Source organism: Ochlerotatus camptorhynchus, unplaced genomic scaffold (genome assembly GCF_037179485.1).
Source record: "Ochlerotatus camptorhynchus isolate MF236.1 unplaced genomic scaffold, CSIRO-AGI_Acam_v1.1 ptg000085l, whole genome shotgun sequence".
Lineage (NCBI taxonomy): Eukaryota > Metazoa > Arthropoda > Insecta > Diptera > Culicidae > Ochlerotatus > Ochlerotatus camptorhynchus.
Genome location: NW_027040575.1, coordinates 3,022,758 through 3,043,585, shown reverse-complemented (window position 1 = coordinate 3,043,585; position 20,828 = coordinate 3,022,758). Strand labels below are relative to the sequence as shown.

Genomic DNA, 20,828 nt, shown 5'->3' with positions numbered 1-20,828 from the left:
AAAAATGTTAGTTGGGTAGTATATCCCGTGTCCTTAGTTTAGTGCATGTCGTATTACTCCATCACTATTGAGAAATTATGATGTATTCGATTTTTTTTCTTGCATTTTCTCCCTTTTTATGGTCTACATTTGACAATTCTTGCCTTCACCGCAAGGAATCGATTCTAATTGAAATGTCCCGCTATTTATACCCTTCGGAGTGTTGAAACACCCTCCAAAGGCGCGCCCCTTTGTCAGTCAAAATTGGATTCCTTAGCAACAAAATGAAGGAATGACACCGATATCGACCATGCATCAGAACCCTAGCCTTAACAACTTCAACCTTGGGAACTACGAATATAAGATTAGGAATCACATAGATGAAGACTAACTAACTAATTTTTTCCTTGTTTCAAGATCATCCTCGGTGGACAAAGCCGAGTCTTGTTACTATCAACAAGACATAAGGGGCTGTTCATAAACTACGTAGACAGTTTAGGGGGGGTTTGACAATTATCCAAGGCCCATACAAATTTTAAAATTTTAGTGTGGGCAATTGTCTACGCAGGTCAAGAATCCCAAAAAAATGTCTACGTAGTTTATGAACAGCCAAAAAGTAACAAGGACTAAGATGTGTTCCTTTGATTACTGAAAACCCCTAGTTTTAAGTAGTCAGGACTAGGAATCGGCGGTAGATCTTACATCCTGTAACGTACCACGAAAAGGTGATCTACAAACTTAGATTTTTTTTGCCGAGATGGGCACCACCGAACAGCTCGGCATTTTATTTTGCTGGAAATTCAGCAAAAAATATGTTTGTTAGCTGAGTTCTCGGCAAAATTCCCGTTTGTTAGCTGAATCTCGGCAAGTTTTTCACTGAGATCCAGCAAAATAAAATGGCGAGCTGCTCGGTGATGCCCATCTCGGCGAAAAAATCTAAGTGTGTACCCACGGTACGGGACTACTAAAAGTTACTTAGGCCTATTCTGCGCGGGTGGCGTGTGGTGTGAGGTGACTCGCTGTCACTAGTGAAGTGGCAATTGTCACCTCGGGTGAGTTGACTCCGATGACTCTCCATTTGATTTGCACGGAGACTCACCTCACCCGAGGCCTGTAACCGCACCTTACACGCACTTGAGACCAAGTGTTAACAAGCCTGTCGGTATGCGAGGAGCAATAGGTCCAAATTAATATAACAACTTTTTTATCAGAAGTTTCCAGTCTTCAAAAAAGTCGTTTTGCATAGTATTCCAATATATTTCCAAGATTTGGTGATATATTAGAAATATTCGAACTTTTGACAAGCAAATTAATACGATCGTTTCGTTTCCCATACATTTTCCCATACAAAATTTAAAATTCTCCCGCAAATCCAGATGATGATCAAATTCGTTCAAATTTGGCAGCGTTGTTATTGCCCTCAATACACATCGGAAGAGCAGTGGGGAACATGGGGTTGTGATCCTCCATACAAACTTGACCCACCCTAGTGAGCCCACTTTAATAAACAGAATATCTGTCTTGAATAGAAAAATGCCTGTGAAGTTCTGAAAAATATTTTCTGTCTCTTTAAACCATTCGCAGATAGAATTGATGTATGTACCACAGACAAACATACATATCACACTGAATATTTCTCAATATAAAACATCGTCGCTAAAACACTACAAACGGTAGGTATTACGCTAAACAGATGGCGTTAGTGTGTAAACGTCAAACGTGGAGGTACTACCAACTAAAAACATTTAAATTGACCGTTGAATGCGTGTTCGATGAACAAATTGCCAGAGTTATGTCTGTTTTTCTGTGTATGTTCTACGATTTATAGGAAAATAGGGCAAATCAATTAAGTTTTGGGTGAAAACCCCTTTTTTTTTACACTCAATTAAACATTAGATGCCAAGCTTATTTCAAAAAAAGACTTGTATTATACGATGAGACATTCAAATTCGTGTACTAACCACTTTCTTCAGACCTTTACTATGTTGCTGTGACATGTTCTTATTGGCAATCCATCTCTAAGTGCTATATCATTATACAGCATCTTCTTGTCATCGAATCGTAAAGTTTTCCCAGCAACAACCTGCGTCGCTGAGCTGCTCCTTCTGCTGTGGGCAGACAAGGATGAAATAAAAAGGTTGAAATATAAAATTCGGACTGCTGAAACGGCTCACACTCGGTTCGAAAGCCGCGCCATGCTGGTGCACCCGACGAGGTACCGACCCAATATCTCGAGATAGGTCTTTTATTCGCTCTTCGGATGCGCTACGATACGGACGGTCGTCGTCGGTTATAGGAAAAGCAGCGAACTGCGCGCACTCATCGAGTGATTGTCGTTCCTATTTTGCACTTTAAATCTGGTTTTTGGCCGTTTGTGTAAAGTTTGAAGGTTTAAATTGTGCCAAGAAGTGAAATTGTGTGAATTTGGCTGAATGATCTAAATTTAAACACCGTGAAATGTGTTTATCGAAAACGATGTAAAAGTGTTGTGATGTTTGTCAGAATAATCCATTGAGTGAAAAGGAATAGGTAGTTTGATAATCAAAGATATTTTGATTATCATTTTCTGACATCAAAACTTTATGTGATTAAAAGTGTTATGGCATAAAACAAGTATTGGATACGTGTTAAAATAAGGTTTGTAATTTCGTTTTAATAAGTAGCTTATTACAATCAGTTCTATGGTATCTCAGGATTGATGAATTGTTATAATTGTTATGAAACCTAAACCATTTTTTTTTATAATTATATGTTTTAGATTTGTTGCCTTTTCGACTGAACTTTTTATAACAAATGTTAGAAATTTACTTCGATTTACTGCACTTCTGTTGCATGTTTCAAAATTATTAACATTTTCCATAATTTGTTTTCGTTATCATATACTACGTCGATTTTTATTCACAATTTGTTATTTAAACAGCAGTATCGTGTTAAATCTTTTTTTTTTGGCCGAAGGGTCTCAGCATTTTAAGGGTTTTTCCCTATAGGTAGAGATTCGGAGTAATTAATTTTCTAGGAAAATTTTAGATAAAGTTTTCGAATATTCTACTTTGAAAATTCATAACTCATTAAACCAAGATTTATAGAAAGAACGTTGTTTAGTGAAATGATAAGGAGATTATCTCAGCAATGCATAAAAAATATAATCTGAAAAAATTTTACCAAGAAAATGTTCACGGTGAAGGAAAATTGCAAAGAAATACAAGGAAAACCATTTTCCGAGTGATGGATATTTTTTCGATAAATTTGCTCGTACATGAAAATTTACTATCTTTCACTGGTGAAATGTTTAAAGTGGTATCTGATTTGACTATTTACTGAAAAAAAAACTATTAGCCAGTTGCGCACCATTCAAATGAAATCATAAAACAAACAACGATAATTTTCATAGCATTCCTATAACTGGTCTGGAAGACGAGTTTTCTAAAAATGTAAACAATTATCTACTTGTTCGCATTTCGCGATTATTGCTTATCGCATATTAGCTTATTCAGTGCACTCAACTTAGTGTTCTAGATGCATCTCCACAGTTATTTATTGGGAGCTTTCGAAGCCTGTACCATTTTTAATGAGTATAATTGTGTGGCAGAATTGTCTAACTTTGTGCTGCACCGACTGAGCTAATGGAAGTCTCTGGTACAATTTTATCACCATCCATATCCAGACAACCAGAATGCACGTATATTCAAAGTCGTTTTTGTGATATACAATATAATACAATATTAATACATATATTAAGTTGGATTTTGTAAAAACATTCAATTCTAGTAGACTTTTCTACACCATAAGGCCTGTATAGAGATCGAAGCGAAGTGAAACTCCCATATGAAATATTCGACCAGTATGAAAAATGTAATTGACAAAAATTTCACTTCGTTTGGAACTGTTAACAGATACGATCCAGTGACACCGAAATTTTGTGTATCGTATCTTTTACGCTTACGTTTACTTTTTTTACTCTTTATTTGTTCCATATTTAAAATAAATTACAGTAACTTACCAACCTTAATTGTTATGTGTAACAGTGTTTTTACATTGTTCCTGCCTTGGCAATTCAGTATTTTAAACAGGTTTTCTTAACCTGCATAAAAGTATAACAATTGACATCTTAAAACTAAAAACTAAAACTAAATCTTATCTATGAATAAAGTAAACTAATCGTTGCAATTGAGGATTGTAACGATTTTCGCCTGAAATTATTAATTATTTTGTTGGACATTTGTTCTGAAGTCTCAATATTCGAAATTCTATGTACCTCGGTATGCAACTTCAAAATCATCTTCAGAACTTGAATCCTTTGCAGTGCTTTTTTCCTGGAAGTGCAACAACTAGACCATATTGGCACAGCGTAAAGCATGGCCGGTCTAAAAACTTGTTTAAATATTAGAAGTTTATTCGTCAGGCAAAGTTTGGATTTCCTGTTTATAAGAGGATACAAACATTTTATATATTTGTTACATTTGGCTTGAATGCCCTCAATGTGATCTTTAAAAGTTAATTTTTGGTCAAGTATTAATCCAAGATATTTCACTTGGTTTGACCAGGAAATTTGAACTCTGTTCATAGTGACTATGTGGCTACTAACTAGGTTTCAAAAAGGAAGCTCTAGGCTTATGTGGAATTATTATAAGTTGAGTTTTGGAAGCGTTGGGAGAAATCTTCAATTTTTGTAAATAAGAAGAGAAAATATCTAAACTTTTCTGCAGTCTGCTGCAAATAACACGAAGACGGGGGCCTCCCTTAGCTCAGTCGGTAAAGGCGCAGCTACAAAGCAAGACCATGCTGGAGGTGGCTGGGTTCAATTCCCGGTCCGGTCTAGGAATTTTTTGGGTTGGAAAATTTCTCGACTTTCCTGGGCATAGAAGTATGATTAGACTTGCCACACAATTATACCAATGCAAAAATGGTACAGGCATCGAAAGTTCTCAATTAATAACTGTGGAAGTGCATCTAGAACACTAAGTTGAGAGCACGCAATAAGCTAACAGAAGACTTCTTCCTTTACCGGAGATGCCTGTGTCATCAGCGAAAAAAGATTTGTGGCAACCCTGAGGCAAATCAGGGAGGTCCGAAGTGAAAATGTTATACAATATAGGCCCAAGAATGCTACCCTGAGAAACTTCTGCTCTAACAGGTAGTCGATTAGATTTGAAATTTTGATAATTTACCTGCAGAGTTCTGTCAGTTAAATAATTTTGAACTAATTTCATAACATAGAGTGGAAAATTAAACTTTTTCAATTTAGCAATCAAACCTTCATGCCAAACACTATCGAATGCTTTTTCTATGTCTAGAAGAGCAACTCTAGTTGAGTAGCCTTCAGATTTGTTTCAACGAATTAAATTGGTAGCTCTTAAGAATTGATGAATCGTTGAATGCCGTTCGTATTGATGTGAAGCATCATTTTATTCAAAATTATCGTTTCAAAAAGTTTACTTATTGAAGCAAGCAAAGTTATTGGACGGTAAAATTGGAACAACTTTTGCACTTTTCCATTTATCAGAAAAGTATGCCAAATGGAAACATCTGTTAAATAATTTTACCAAGAAAGACAAGGTACTCTCTGGGAGTTTTTTGATGAGGATATAGAAAATTCCAACATCACCTGGAGTTTTCACATTATGAAACATTTTAGTTATAGATCTTACTTCGTCTAAATCAGTCCGCCAGGAATCATCAAAAATATTTTCCCGAAAGAAAATATTCAGATAATCCCGAGCAACCTGATTTTCAATAGGACTAGTAAGACCCAAACTGAAATTATGGGAATTCTCGAATTGCTTAGCAAGTTTCTTAGCTTTTTCTGAATTTGTGATCAAATTTACCACCTTCTTTAAGCGCTGGAATAGGCTTTTGAGGTTTTTCAAAAATTTTGTGAGTTTCCAAAAGGGTTCTAATTTAGAAACATTATTTTCAAAAGTTTTGTTCCTCAGGGCAGAGAATCGCTTTTTAATAATTTTTTTCCTTGATTTGTTTTCCGTCGATCTTGTTTTCCGTGCTGAGCACCAATGATACCGACGCCAGGGAGGCAGCTCCCACACCTGGACCCTACCTATCGACTCATCAATTCATGAACCGGGGGTCAACGGCTTTACTTCCCTTCCGAAGGAAGGCGTGATCAGAGATGTTATGCCTCAGAACATCCTGGCGGCGCCGACTGGGATTGAACCCAGACCTGCTGGGGTGAGAGGTAATCACACTTACCACTACACCACCGGCACCGCTTGCAAAAATAGCTAAAAGCAATTACCTGTGTTTTGATACTTCCATCAACGAAAACAAACCTTCTTTAAGCGCTGGAATAGGCTTTTGAGGCTTTTTAATTTTTTTTGTGAGTTTCCAAAAGGGTTTGGAACTCGGGTCTAACTTAGATACATTATTTTCAAAAGTTTTGTTCCTCAGGGCAGAGAATCGCTTTTTAATTTGTTTTTGCAAATCCTGCCCGATAACTTTCATGGCAGGATCGCGTGTTCTTTGATATTGTCTCCTACGGACATTTTTAAGACGGATCAAGAGCTGAAGATCGTCGTCTATTATAATTGAATCGAATTTAACTTCGCATTTTGGTACTGAGGCAGCTCTTGCTTCAACTATAGAAATAGTCAGAGATTCAAGAGCATAATTAATTTCATCTTTGGTTTGCAAATCAATGTTTGGATCGAAGTTATATTCCATAAATGTTCGATATTGCTCCCAGTCAGCTCTATGGTAATTGAAAGTAGAGCTGTTGGAATTACAATTTATTTCTTGGGATATTTCAAAAGTTACTGGAAGGTGATCAGAACCGAAGTCAGCATGGGTAACCAATTGGCTACAAAGTTGACATGAATCAGTTAAGACCAAATCAATAGTGGAGGGATTTCTTGCAGAAGAAAAGCATGTTGGGCTGTTTGGATATTGAATAGTGTAATAACCTGCAGAACAATAATCAAACAGAATATTACCATTGGAATTGCTTTGAGCATTATTCCATGAGCAGTGTTTTGCATTAAAATCACCAATTATGAAGAATTTAGATCTATAACGGGTAAGTTTCTGAAGGTCACCCTTAGAAAATTCTTTTGCTGGCCTACGCATTGGAATGGCAAATAGGCAGCTATAAACTTAAATGGCAATGCCACTACAGGGTCCATCAAGACGATCATTTCTATAAATAAAATAATTTGCGTCTCTTTAAACCTTATGGTCGGGTTTAAGGAACGTTTCAGTTATAAGTTATAAGTCTTCATTGTCTTTAAGAGATCGAGCATTCCAATTAAAAAAATTTAATTGTAGGATCGCTTTGCGAGTCATACATTCCCAAAAATTGGATTTGTGGTTTTCACCACAATTTGAACCTTTCAATTTCTTAGGATCTTCCTTCACAGGATAGTCCTCCTTTGCGTGAGAGGAATCACAACAAATCATGCATTTAGCTGACATGTAGCAATTTTTTGTTCCATGACCAGGCATGGAAAATCATTTGCATTCATTTCGTGCATTCATTTATATTCATTTGCCTCTAACTTTTTTCTTCAACAGCATTCCGCAAAATGATGTATAGAGATTTTGTAGGTTTTGTTATTAACTACAACTTTTTTTAACAAATCAAACCCGTTTCTCTAATGCATGACGAAGCAGAGCGAACAGAAGCCACTACTGTTTTTCAGTAAATGTATTTTAAATTCACTGAAAAACAGTAACAAGTTCTGCCCGCTCTAGTTCGTGATGCATAAGAGATACAGATTTGAGTTATGAGCAAAAGTTGTAGCTAATAACAAAACCAACAAAAGTTCTATGTTTCATTTTGCGGAATGTTGTTGAAGAAAAAAGTTAGAGGCTAATGAATGTAAATGAATGTATGAAATGAACGAGGGGGGCGACACATCTAAATCTCAATTCTAGATGCTCAAAAAATCTCACACTAGCGAATAAATCTTCGAAAAATCTTCTTACATTTCTTTTTGCAGGAAATCCTCAAAATCGTGATAAATCTTCTTTCTATCTACTCAGCGTACGCGCAGCTAGCCACAGCAAACCACAATATTTCCTGCATCGTAGATAGAGTCGTCCCCCTCGGAAATGAATGCAAATGATTTTCCATGACTGTCCATGACCCCATCCCTGTCACTTATGGCACTGGGTGAGGTTTTGGAAATTTCCTCCAGTCTTCCTGAAGTGTTCCCATTTCACTCGGGCATGGAGCATAAGATTACTATAAGAATCTGAAGGATCGAAGAGGAATTTTCCAAATCGACATCCAAGCAGGATTACCTCGGGTAGGATCCAAACAAGGATCGAAGAGGAATCAGAGTCAAAGAAGGTAGAAAATTTACAGGTAGGGGAAATGGCTCTAATGTTGGCCTATGGATCTAAGATTGGGCCCATCGCTGAAATCTGCTATTTATAAATTTTATCTAGATGGACGCGTCATTGGGACGGTACTAATGGATATTTTTGGTCACTATTGAAAATTTAGACGATTGCTGAATTTATGAATGGGCCCAAATTAGGGGCATTTAGGCCGACATTACATCCATTTCCCCTATATTGAGAACTGAAAAGTGCTGTTTATATTTGATGCAGCTAACACTTCCTTCCGCAAAAAGCAAATAGATCCGCACGGCAAGAGAGTACGATGCGGACTCGACTCGCTTACGTTTACTTTTTGCACGCTAAGCTAAGCGAAGTTGACGTTTCGAGAAAGAGCGTATCTGTCAGATTTTCACTTCACCGGAGGTGTAAACTGATTGATTTCGTTTCACGTGAAATGTGAACTGTGAAAAGAGGAAATTGGAAAAAAATGTGTTGTTCCACAACCATTTTTTACAACGCAAGCGTAATTTCAAAAAAATTCACGTGCTTCAAATTTTACTTAGCTTTGAAGTGTAATATTAGGCTATATATTGATGAATCTACGCGAAACTGCACCAGTGCATGCGACACCTAGGTTTGAAATCCAAAACCACAAAAGTGATGATGTACTAAAAAATATTCCATACGATTTGACAGCTAGCAAAACGTCATTATCATTTTCACATCATTTCCATCTGCTGGCCGACCATAACGTAGATTCATCAATAGAATATGTGCGTTTAATTCTGTAATATATTGATGTCTTCTTTATTTATTATTTCCAAAAAGAGCTTCATGTTGTCGTCATAAGCGAACACGTATCAATATATTGATGCGAAGAGGAATTATTGACAGTAATATTGATGATGTGACTACAGCAATATTGTCAATATCGATGTATTGACGTCAATATAGAATGTATTGACAATACTATTATACTATAGATTAGCAATTTTAGTTTTTTGAGATTGAAAGAAATGTCTTTTACGTATAAAATAAAAAGAAGAGGTCCCAAAATGAGAGCCTTGGAGGACGCCAGAAGTGACTTGAATTGGGTTCGTTTAAATTCCGTTTAATTTAATTATTCGTTGTCGGTTAGTTAAATATGATTCAAGCCATTTCAAGAGTCCTGACTCAATTCCAGTTTTTTTGCAATTTAAACAGTTGCATTGGTATGTCAATGCGGTCGAATGTTTGGCTAAAGTCTTTATAAAGAGCTTCTACGTGGTTTCCATTATCCATTGCATTCAATAAATAGTCTATAAATTCAAGTAAATTTTCCGAGGTCGCACGACCCTTGTTGCATACCAGTAATATGATTTTTGATTTTGAGAAATAATTTTTCGGTGACAATTGCCTCGAAAAGTTTATCTTTCCCTTATTCAACGTCGGTCTCTGTTCCGCAATCTAGTGCCAATCACCGACGGACATCGATTGCCATCATTGACGACAATCGAATGTGCAGGAAGGCAGCTTCCACACCTGCGTAGGATATCGCACCCATTCACAACACACATGGGCCGGGACCAACGGCTTTACTTCCCTTCCGAAGGAAGACGTGACCAGAGATTTTTATGCCTCAGAAAAATTCCACCGACCTCGGCTGGGATTGAACCCAGACCCATTGGGGTGTTTGAAAGTAGTCACGCTTACCACTACACCACCGGCGCCGGCTAATCCTCGAAAAGTTTAGGAATGCAAAAGATGATGGCTATTCCACGATAATTACGTACGTCAGATTTAAAGCTATGTAAATGAGGTTTTCCAAATTTTTGGGAATGATCTGGATTCCAAGGACATATTAAAAACCAAAACAATGGAGCAGTGATTTCCATTGCTAGATTGTGCATTAATACTGGAAGAACTTCGTCAGATCCAGGACCTTTTGAGGCGTCTAAATATTTCAAAGCCTGCCTGTAATAAGAAATTAAATTTGATTTAATCGGATTTAATTTATGATACAGTATGGTGGAAAAATGATTCATCGGTTTAACTCGGAATTTTGAATTCTAAAGCAATAAAAAATATGGTGGTATTAAAAATGCAACATCGATAAAGTTAAAACCGCGTTAAATAAGAATTGAGTGTAAAGCATGGCGCACTTTGTAATGGAATTGTCTATTTCGGTTTGGAATTAACGGATTTGAAAGCGGTTTTCTCTCAAGTGCATACCACAGACCAACAGACATAACACTGGCAATTTGTTCATCGAACATGCATTTAACGGTCAATTTAAATGTTTTTAGTTGGTAGTACCACCACCTGTGGTGCGCATAGTCAATAACCCTTGTGTTTGACGCTTACACACTAACGCCATCTGTCCAGCGTGTTACCCATCACAGTATACTCAACAGATGGCGGTAGTGTTTTAGCGATGATGTTTTATATTGAAAAATATTCAATGTGTTTAATATTTCCTGCATCGTAGATAGAGTCGTCTCCCTCGCTCGACTCCCTTGTCATTGTACCATTGTTGTACTTCCCGACTGTAGTGAAAACTTGCAAGATCCGGTCAAAATGTCACCGGACCATCATATGACTGGATGAAGAGCAGAATTAGCTTGAGGAGACATTAGGGTTTGTAAACCTCCGAGTTCATAATTTTCTCAGTGACGAAAACCTTTGCCTTTTGACTGCAGCTGCAAATTTCCTGTCAGATTATATATTTGCGTTTGTTGACAAATGTCTACGGTCCATACAAATTTCCAAAAAAAAAATTGTGAGCGATTGTCTACGCGGGGGGAGGGGGGTCTGAAACCTCTAAAAATCGGTGTACGTAGTTTATGGACAGCTCCATACGGTGTTTCTACGAAAATTCAACACTTTAGCCAGCTTGGACGCGGACCGAGGGGGTCGACTCTATCTACGATGCAGGAAAAATTGTGTTTTGCTGTGGCTAGCTGCGCGTATGCTGAGTAGATAGAAAGAAGATTTATCACGATTTTGAAGATTTCCTGCAAAAAGATGATGCGTGATGCAAGTAGATGCGAAAAATGAAAGAAGATTTTTCGAAGATTTATTCACTGATGTGAGATTTTTTGAGCATCTAGAATTGAGATTTAGATGTGTCGCCCCCCTCGACGCGGACCACGATGGATTTTCCAGGTGACAGCGCACATTTTTTCTTTCTACCTAGCAACTAGCACTACTCCTCTTGCATGGTGACTATCTCCAAAACAAGAGCGTTTTATGAACTGAAAAATCACTGTTATTGTTGTTGTCAAAAAATAGACGTCAAAATCTTCCGAAAACGTCCACCAGGAGCGCTGTAATAAGCAAAAGAGTTTGTTCCATTACTAAGTGGGCCATGACTTATAGACCTATTGTTGATCGATATTTAGTTATTGATGATTTTCTGTAAAAAGGGTAGTCATATATCTGCATATTTCATTTAAAACCTTTATTTGTTTTCTTATAGGGACCCCAACGAATGTGTACAACATTTAAAATGGTTCGGTTGCACTAAATTTTGATGCATTAGCAATATTTGTTCAGCTATGGCTGTGAAAAATGAACTTTTTTCTAAAAAGTTCATCGGGGTTACCTCTAAAGCACTTCAACGCAATTCGAAAGTTTTTTTGTAAGATCCTTGGCTATCATTTGGAGGGTGAGCCCTTTGGTTCCCCATTTTTGTTTGTTTTTGGGTACTCTAATGTTAACACTTCCGACGTCGTCGTCGTTCACTTTTAGCTCCAGCTATTCCTGAAAAAAAAGTACATTCGCACCAACACACCAGCACATATGTAAAGCTGGAATTATGTTGGTCTGCACTGCCAACTAGCTCGACCAACTCAACCAACTAGCACGAATTTCAGTTGCTCCTGAAATCTTATGCTGGTAGATGCTGACACCCTGTTTGCATGATACTGACTATTTATTACTACAGTTTTAATTCACTAGCACTAGCACTCCAGCACCAATATAAACCAATGGTAATAGATGTAGGAGTCCGTTTCCTGTCTTAAAATAAAAATCCGAAGCTATATCCACGATCGATTGCTTCTATACGTTGTTCCATCTGTTATAAAATTTTGTCAAATACGGAGCTTACTTCCTATTGAAAACTGTATTCAGTCGATGGGGGAGCTTGATAATTTTAATTTTTCGTTGTCTTTCAGTTGCTGTAGATGTATTCGTCATTAGCGTACTCGATAGCACGATCTGTTCCATCCTTTTCCATTTCCTCAAAGATGTTTGCTAGTTTCTGATAAGTATAATTGTCACGTATATGGTGATGGTTCTTGATTGCAATGATTCGTTTATTTTGTCAATATTATTGAGGATTCTCTCCCATGGATCGAGAAGACAAAGAAATTTAAAATCAATTTGTTTCAATAAAACTTGAGCCCCGTACACTGTGGCACTGTTATATGTTGTCAGATCTGTTAGAAGGAGAAGGAATAAATTGATCTTTTTAGAGCTGAAACTTCTTTTCGTTTTGAAGACTATTCGGAATCGGAATGCCCTTTTTAAATTTCTCCCAAATATTAATTAAAAACTCTCCAACACAAGTGATGAAATATTTAAACATATCTTGTATAATTCCAAAGAAAAAAAAAAAAATACTGGCTGAGTAGACTGTGAAAAGATTTAGACTAAGAGCAGTACAAGTACAACAGTGTTAATTTCTGAAAGTAAACCGTGGATTTGAGCGCCCCCGTAGTTCGACGCGCCTGGTGTGAGCCACTTTTGTCGCCCCTCACTACGCCTTTGTGTGATAGTTTCATTACCAACCCAAATACTTTTCACAATATTTTTGATGCTCACGGCAGTTTATTTTTGAACTGGATATTAGCATCGCATTTTAAACGACTTAATCAACTTTGAAAAATCATCATGAATTTATTGAATGAGTATTGGTCCAAATTGTATCAAATTTCGGTAGGTAGTATATTCAAACCGTATACTTCCATTAAAATATAAGGGGAACAATAAATAATCAAATGGTCTAAATTGTTTCAATTTTTAAAGGTAGTATATTCAAATCGTATGCTTCCATTAAAACATAAGGAGAAGTATAAATAATCAAGTTGATTTATTTTAAATATTAATTGGCTTTCGACTACTGTGAATCGGTTCTATGGGTAGCCACGAAGGGCGATTTCAGTCCATACACTTTTTTGTATGAACTGTAGACTAGTGCCCACCCCAGTCCCCTCCTACATAGTTTATGAACGGCCCCGAAGTACGAAGATAAAATCCATGCATTAAAAAAATATAAAGTCATTCTTTGGTTATACATATTTCACTGTACTTTCTTGCATAAAAAGAATAATGAAAATATTACTGCAGGCTTTGGATCTGACTTCTTCTGCTTCTAAATAAGTGCTTTCATTAGTTGATAATTATGCTTACACCTACGGTGAAATTACGACATCATTTTAAACTAAGCAAAACGCAAATGATTTGTCAAATAATACTAACGACATGCTAATGAGCCCCCTCTGCGACATTTATTACGTCTAAAATATTTCGATGCCATGCAATTCCAATGCAATGAGTATTCTTGGATTGCACTGTACGCCAGCAAACAGCCCGTGGAGACAGACACACCCCCGAGCCGTTGTTGTTATATATTTATGACCAGATCACTGAGTGAGTTGCTAATAATAGCTTTAGTTTTTCTCTCGCCACTGTGAACACCTAAATACGCATAGGGTAAGAGTGCCAGTTCTTGATCCTCTAATTGACCCTATCTTATTTTTTTTTTTCCATTCTTTACTAAACTTATATCGACTGACATTTACTCATATATGAGTGAGATTTACTCATATTTGAGTAAACATTTACTTATTCTATGAGTGACCTACGTTTTTGTGAATTTGAGTGAACGGTACTCAAATATGAATCAAATTCGTTTACCGTGTATATTTTGCCATATATCCACAGAAATAAAACCATGAAAATAACTTGTTAACTTTGAGTTACGTCCTAGGGCCAAAAACTAGACCACTAGTGCCGTAATCGGCACACTTACCCTACACAACTATTACTGCAACCACTGTAAATACAAGGTCGAAAATAATCGCGCAATATTAAAAGCTAGCGAAAATGTCGTGTACTATGATGACGAAAGGCGTTCATTGATTCAAAACAAGTGGAATCGATGAGGTGGTGCTCCCGTAGGTGGTACTCTCAGATTCCAAATTGATGAATAATCACTCTGGATGTAAACAAACCAGGTTGGATGTGGATGGTCATCGCCACAGTTTTAGTCGTGAGTGACGTTGGGATTTTCTCGAGAAATCATATGATCGCCCACCCAACCCATTCATGTGATCGAATGCTACTCACGCTGCAAAAGCCTTCGGGTGTTTTTGTTGTATGCCGCATCATCCGATTTTTGTGAAATATGAGATCCTTGGCGATTCAGCAGCAAGCTCGGAGGTCGTCGACGGTAGCAAACAGAAAAAATGTGCTCACCCAGCTCGTTTCGCTCCGAGAAAAATGATCGTTCGTCAACCACGTCGTGTCGAGCCGGCTGAACAGCGTATGAATGAAAAGTGTAAATAGTGACCACGGGCCTTTTGCTGACGATGGCCAACCGACAACCACGTCATCGTTGTTTTACATCACTCATCGTATGATCGACTGCGTATCATTCGGAGAGAAGAGAAACGGAAAACAGAGCACCTTTTTGATACAAGTCGATCATTGGCCGCGACTAGCGAAAACAACTGAGCGGAAAACTCACAGGTAAGCCGGTGCGAGCGTCTACGCAAACAAGCCCTCAAGGTAAATAACTAAACGGTAGGTCCGCACCACACAAACAGAACTTGTGACTTGCTGCTGTTTAAAGTAGGTGATAATTGGAAGTTAAGATCGGTTTCCAAATCGGCTTGTGATTTTCGTTGCGTGAGTGTTAATTGTCATTGGAGAGGAATTTTTGAGTCGGTAGTAGCAAATCTATGTTCGTCTAGCGGATTTTGATAACGATTGTTGAATATCGTTCGATGCAATGGTATTTCAATGCTACTAACGAAGGTGTGCGCGATGAGTGGTTTGTACTGGAAAGCGCTAGGTAAACAAGCCCGTCTAATGGTCAATGCGAAAATGATAAGACTTCTTCGAAAAAAAAAAACCGCCACGTAATTGTACCTGTCTAGTTCTATCCAATATGAGCAGGTGAAACGTATAATTACCTCATGAAACTGATATGATAATATACGAATATCGTACGATTTCCACTACAGATAAGATCCCGGTACAAACACACTGACCGTTGGGTATTCCGTCACCGGACACGTTGGATGGTTACCTGGTGGTGACTCCGCGAAATATCTAGCTTTGAGTGAGAGCGAGAGATCGCGTCATCAGCTCAAAGAGTATGCAGTCAGTCGTATGATATTGAGGCCTATTCTGCGCCGCGAGTGAGGTGAGGTGACTCGCTATCACTATAGTGTGCTGACAATAGTCACCTCATATGAGGTGACCCTCCATGCAAATCAAATAGAGCGTTACCTCACATGAGGTGACTATTGACAGCAAGTCACCTCACCTCACTCGCTGCGCAGAATAGGCCTGATTATACCAAACCAACCCAAGTGAGTTGCCGAAGGCTCGATCGGTACCATTCGCGAATTTCCTTTCGTTGCGTTCGCTACTGAAAATCTATATAAAACCGTTGTGCTTCGGCCGGACAAGAGCTACATGTATTTTTGCTGCACGCCGATCAAGTAGGGGTAGCCATCCAGAGTTTCAAAGTGAACCTCCAACGGAAGGAAGAGTGCGAGTTTTTGTTGCATTTTTGATTTTGAGCTCGAAGAAGCAATTGAGCAGAAAATTTGCGTACGTGATACATATTTTTGAGATATACCTACTTTTCGCTTAACTAGTGTGTGAAGTAATTAGTGTTTGATTTTGAACACGATTGAGTCTATATGCATTTTGTAACGGTTGATTTTGTTTTCTCTGGGTGTTTTTACAGATAAGCGTGAAAATCTAGTGCAACTTGTCGGGCGCAGCTTAAACAGAGAGAGAGAGTGTATACCGATGTTTGTTCTGAAAGTGAAAGTTAAGAATTTGCTAAACATGAAGATTGAAATCAGAAATTTGTTTTTGATCACGATTGTAACGGCCCTGCTGAATCTGGCCGCGGCATCATCTTCAGCGTCGTCCAATAGTTTCCTGAGTTTAGACGAGTTCAATAGTTCTCCTACGCGTCACAATCATCGGCACCATCCGTCAACCCATCAGCAGCAACAGCAGCCACAGAAGGACAACTTCATCCTGATAGATTATCTGAGCGATGGTGAACGGGAACGACGCATCAATTGGAAAGGAATAGCCGGCAAGGAAACCAGCATCGGTGATAGGAGGTAAGTCGAGTGTTTTTATCGATTCCATTCCTGGGAGTGTGTGCATTGGACATTGGCGACATTGAAATTAGGAAGCCGTTTGGGTTTTAGAGTGGTCAGGAGCCAGTACCGGTGCAATATACACGCTCTCTGACAGGATATTAGGGGCAGGCCAGATTTAATTGTTCAATGACGTTCGGCTCTAATGGGTGAGAGGAATTTTGAAATCTTCACCGGTGGGAACAGGCGATAAGTGTTTTCGAGTACTGGACGTCTGTTTAGTGCTAATCGTTGAAAGTTGTGGAAAGGAAGTTGAGATAAGTGCTTATGAGGCAAGGACGATGATAATACCGACAAATTTTCTCGGACATTTAATTGTCGTTCCGGTTTGAGGAAATCGTTTTGAAATGATGTTGCGGGGTGGGTTTTAGGGAAGGGTACATGTGAGTGCGATGCGAAAAGTTGGAAAAGCCTATGCAAAATTTGCTAATTGCTGTGGTCTACTTTGACGGGAAAAAGCTAAGGTTGACCTAAAAAGAATAGGAAAGGGCTTGTGGGATGTACCTGCATGATAATTTCAACTCCCCGGTTAGCGACGTATTTATTTTTAACCGACTAGTGTGGTGCTAGATGATGCCCACGAAGTTGCGCAACATCGTCTGTCGATCGATGATAAGGGAAGTTTATGTTTTGCATTCTTATGTTTTAGATATTCATGAATAGTGATGAATAGTTATAGTGAATCTTCTCAAACGTTCTTGTGGCATAGCTGATACAATATATCTGCATTGCAACATTGAATAAGAAGATATTTTTATATTATATATATTCAGTTTGTCTTTCATAAGCAAATCACGCCATTCAATTTTCTCATATTGTTGGTGGTTGTGGTGGTGATCGGACGACAAGTTGCCGATCTTGCGCAGTTTCAGTCGGCAAATGTCAATAACACGGTCGTCACAGTTCAGAACATTTCAATTGATCGCCAGTCGATCGCTCGTACCGTAATGAAGGCCGATGGCGCATCGAGCCAAATGAAAAAGAAAAGCGAATCGCTTTTTTGACGGAATCAGAAGTTCCTCCCACTGCACACTGCCTCGGGAAGGAACGGAAATGTAAGTAGTGGGCACACAATTTTTTAGTTTGTTAGTGCTTGCGGGGCTTGAGATCGACATGATTGCTGTCGAAACTGTCGGCGAAATGGAAATGTAGACCTCCAATGAAAAAACGTGACCAATGATGGAAATTACTGACCCCGGGGAGTTGAGTAATCGAACGAAATCATTGACCGTTACCGTGCGGAGGAGTTAACTCTCCCAAATCGAGACGCCTTTTCTACCTCTCGACAGTCGTCACGAGTCGAGAAAGTGCCTTTACTTGCGTGCATTCCAGTCACATGAGAGTGCCAACGAGTATATCGTCAAAACAAACATTCGGATTCCACTGAGTGTGCGTCTAATCGCAAAGTGGCGCTAGGACGTTAATCGGAAAGAAAGGTTTGTCCGGCAGCGAAATTGACATTCGCTAAAGTTCTCCCCGTATTTTGACGTGTTGCGATGTAATTTTTTCGACTTTGCCCCGAAACGGGGAGCGGCTCCTACTAAAACGAAATGACGCGATAAAAATAGAACCACGCTACTGTTGAGTTAAAAATACGGCACCGGTTTGGTATTTCGTTCTGTGGGTTACACTTTGCGCTCCTGTCTCCAATATTGCGCGAAAATGACATAACGTATCACGCCATCTAGATTACATCGTACGATAGCTGGTGAGTAGTCGTCCACACATATTACCTGCTGTGCCGTATTCTTCGGTGCAGGGGACAATTTTACAATTATCAGGTAATCATGAAGTTTGATTATTGGAGTCTCAGAAGTTGTGACCGGCCATATATTATATATAACAAACAATGCTACGAGGGGGGGGGGGTCTAAGATTGGTCAAAAATATACTACGTCATTTGTGGATGGTCCCTTACATGCTACAGTACAGTACAGTACAGTCCAGATGTTGTTTACAACGTGCAGTAATATCGTACGATGAGTGTTGTTTTATGATGACGAAGGAAAATCAACGCAAACTTCAGTGGGAATATCATACGATAGGTTGACGTCGTGTTCGTCGTTGTTGACTGTGGGAAACCTCCCGAATGATAAGACGATACACGCTTTGGCAATCTATTGAATTGCATCACATGCAGAGGTGCACTGCCTACTGGCGTAGTTATTAAAGCTTTGACGAACGTAGCAACCGGATAGGTTCGTCGAGGTGACATGTCATGATTGGCGGCAGCAAGTTGGAAATTGGAAATCTTACTTTAAAAAGTGTGAACTACTTATTAGCATCCATTGATGATGAAATGGAATTGTTATAACTTATGACATCGCACCAACATTTTTGTGTCATACGTATGATTGGATTCATGCTTAGGAGGTGTGAAAAGACATTTAGCAACACATTGACGAATCTATTGACGGCTCCGGTGGTGTAGTGGTAAGCGTGACTGCTTTCTCACACCAGTCTGAGTTCAAGCACCACCTAATTAGAAAAGGAAGTTTTAGAATACATGGTTCAGACTTTAGGGATCTAAGATAATTGTGATGATCACATTGTCAATATGTCATATGTAGTTGTCATTATTAATTTATTTATAATAAATTGAAGAACAAAATCAATCCTTAAATTCTTCTTCGTTTTCGAACGATCAAATCCAAACAATTATCATCCAATCAGTTATCTTATAAGTACTTCACTATCAAAGATCTTCAAAGTGTGCCTGCTGATAAGTTTTCTTTAGTCATATGAAAAAAGTAAATTGTTTATCGAAGTCGGCCTTGAAACTGATAAGTTGCTGAAATATACATAAGGTTTTAAAAATATATTCTCGTACTCTTATGACGAATTAGGTGAGACTCATCGGCACTCACGTAGAATTGTGGTTTAAGTAAGTTTATCTTTACATCGTACTAATTCAAATGTTATCCTTAACGTAACATTTGATAGTTGTGTTGCCCATTTTTCAAATAAAGAAAGGATTTAGTTGAAAAGGCTACTAAAAGTCGCTGGAAAGTAATTAAGACCTTTTAGTAATTTTTGGTAGATCTGGAATTATAAAACATCAAGATTATGCATGGCTTTAATAAAATTGCTCCAAACTAAATGGATGAATGGATAAATAAATGCTCCGAATTTGTATAAAGAACCACAAGTTATTGGCCTTATACTATGTTCAGAATATAGTTGATTTTACGTTACGACTATGTTGATGTAAAATATTTCCTTCATATATAATGTCATATATGACTGTAATAACACCAGGATTATCTACTACCGAGTATCAAGTAGGGATGCCAAATTGCATGGCATGTTCATTTTGAAGACAATTGATGTTTTGGGAAGACATTTAAAAGCAGACATTTTGATGACCTTTCAAATTTAGGGCAGACAGAAAGATGTTTTGTGAATTATATTGATGGTCTTGATTGAAAGTTATCGCATTGATGTTTTTAAGTAAAATCTTGCTTTATTATTTTTTATGTTAAATAGTTTGAATAAACGATCGCATCGAGGATCGCATGAAGATAGGCCAATTACTCTTCCCAAAAACAACACTCACATCACTAAATTTAATGCTTGTTACGTTAGAAAAAATCATCTAGTAGAACGTGTTCTTGTAGTTTTTTGGAAACTTAAATGGTTAAAAAATTCCTTACATTAAAAATACAAGCAAATCTGAAATCGCCAGTTAAGCCGTAAAACCTTAAAATGGTTCATAAAACACCTAAACAAACTTGAAATCGTCAAAACGGTAATTCTTCTTCATCCTTGGCTTTATAACGTCTTTACTGGGACTTTATGGCGGCCCTCAACTTTGTGTTTTGTGAACACTTCCACAGAGCTTTCCAAGTCTATACCATTTTTGTATTAGTATAATTGTGTGGCCTAGGGAAGTCGAGTAATAATTCAACCTGAAAAATTTCTAGACCGGACCGGTAATCTGACCCAGCATCGTCTTGCTTTATAGCTTCGCCTTTACTGACTGAGCTAAGGGAGGCCCCGTAACGTGGGTAGATCACCTTTTCGTGGTACGTTACGGGATGTAAGATCTACCACCGATTTCTAGTCTTGACTACTTCAAACTAGGGGAACAGGATTTTTCAGTAATCAAAGGAACACATCTTAGTCCTTTTTACTTTTTATGCCTTGTTGATAGTGATA

General features: G+C 38.1%; 1 protein-coding gene across 5 annotated transcripts in view; it reads left to right on the top strand.

Moving 5' to 3' along the window:
- The first annotated feature begins 2,563 nt into the window (after window positions 1-2,563).
- GIIIspla2 (Phospholipase A2 group III) overlaps window positions 2,564-20,828 on the top strand; it is a 49,304-nt gene continuing 31,039 nt past the window's right edge. For 2 of the 5 annotated variants that reach the window (XM_065218341.1, XM_065218346.1), the window contains exons 1-2: window positions 15,885-16,101; window positions 16,241-16,631. In XM_065218341.1, coding sequence (XP_065074413.1) covers window positions 16,306-16,631 — 326 coding nt within the window. In that variant the 5' untranslated portion in view covers window positions 15,885-16,101; window positions 16,241-16,305. Of the gene's footprint in view, window positions 2,617-15,884; window positions 16,148-16,240; window positions 16,632-20,828 lie in introns of those variants that run through there. The other 3 variants (XM_065218343.1, XM_065218342.1, XM_065218344.1) reach the window with 3 other exon arrangements.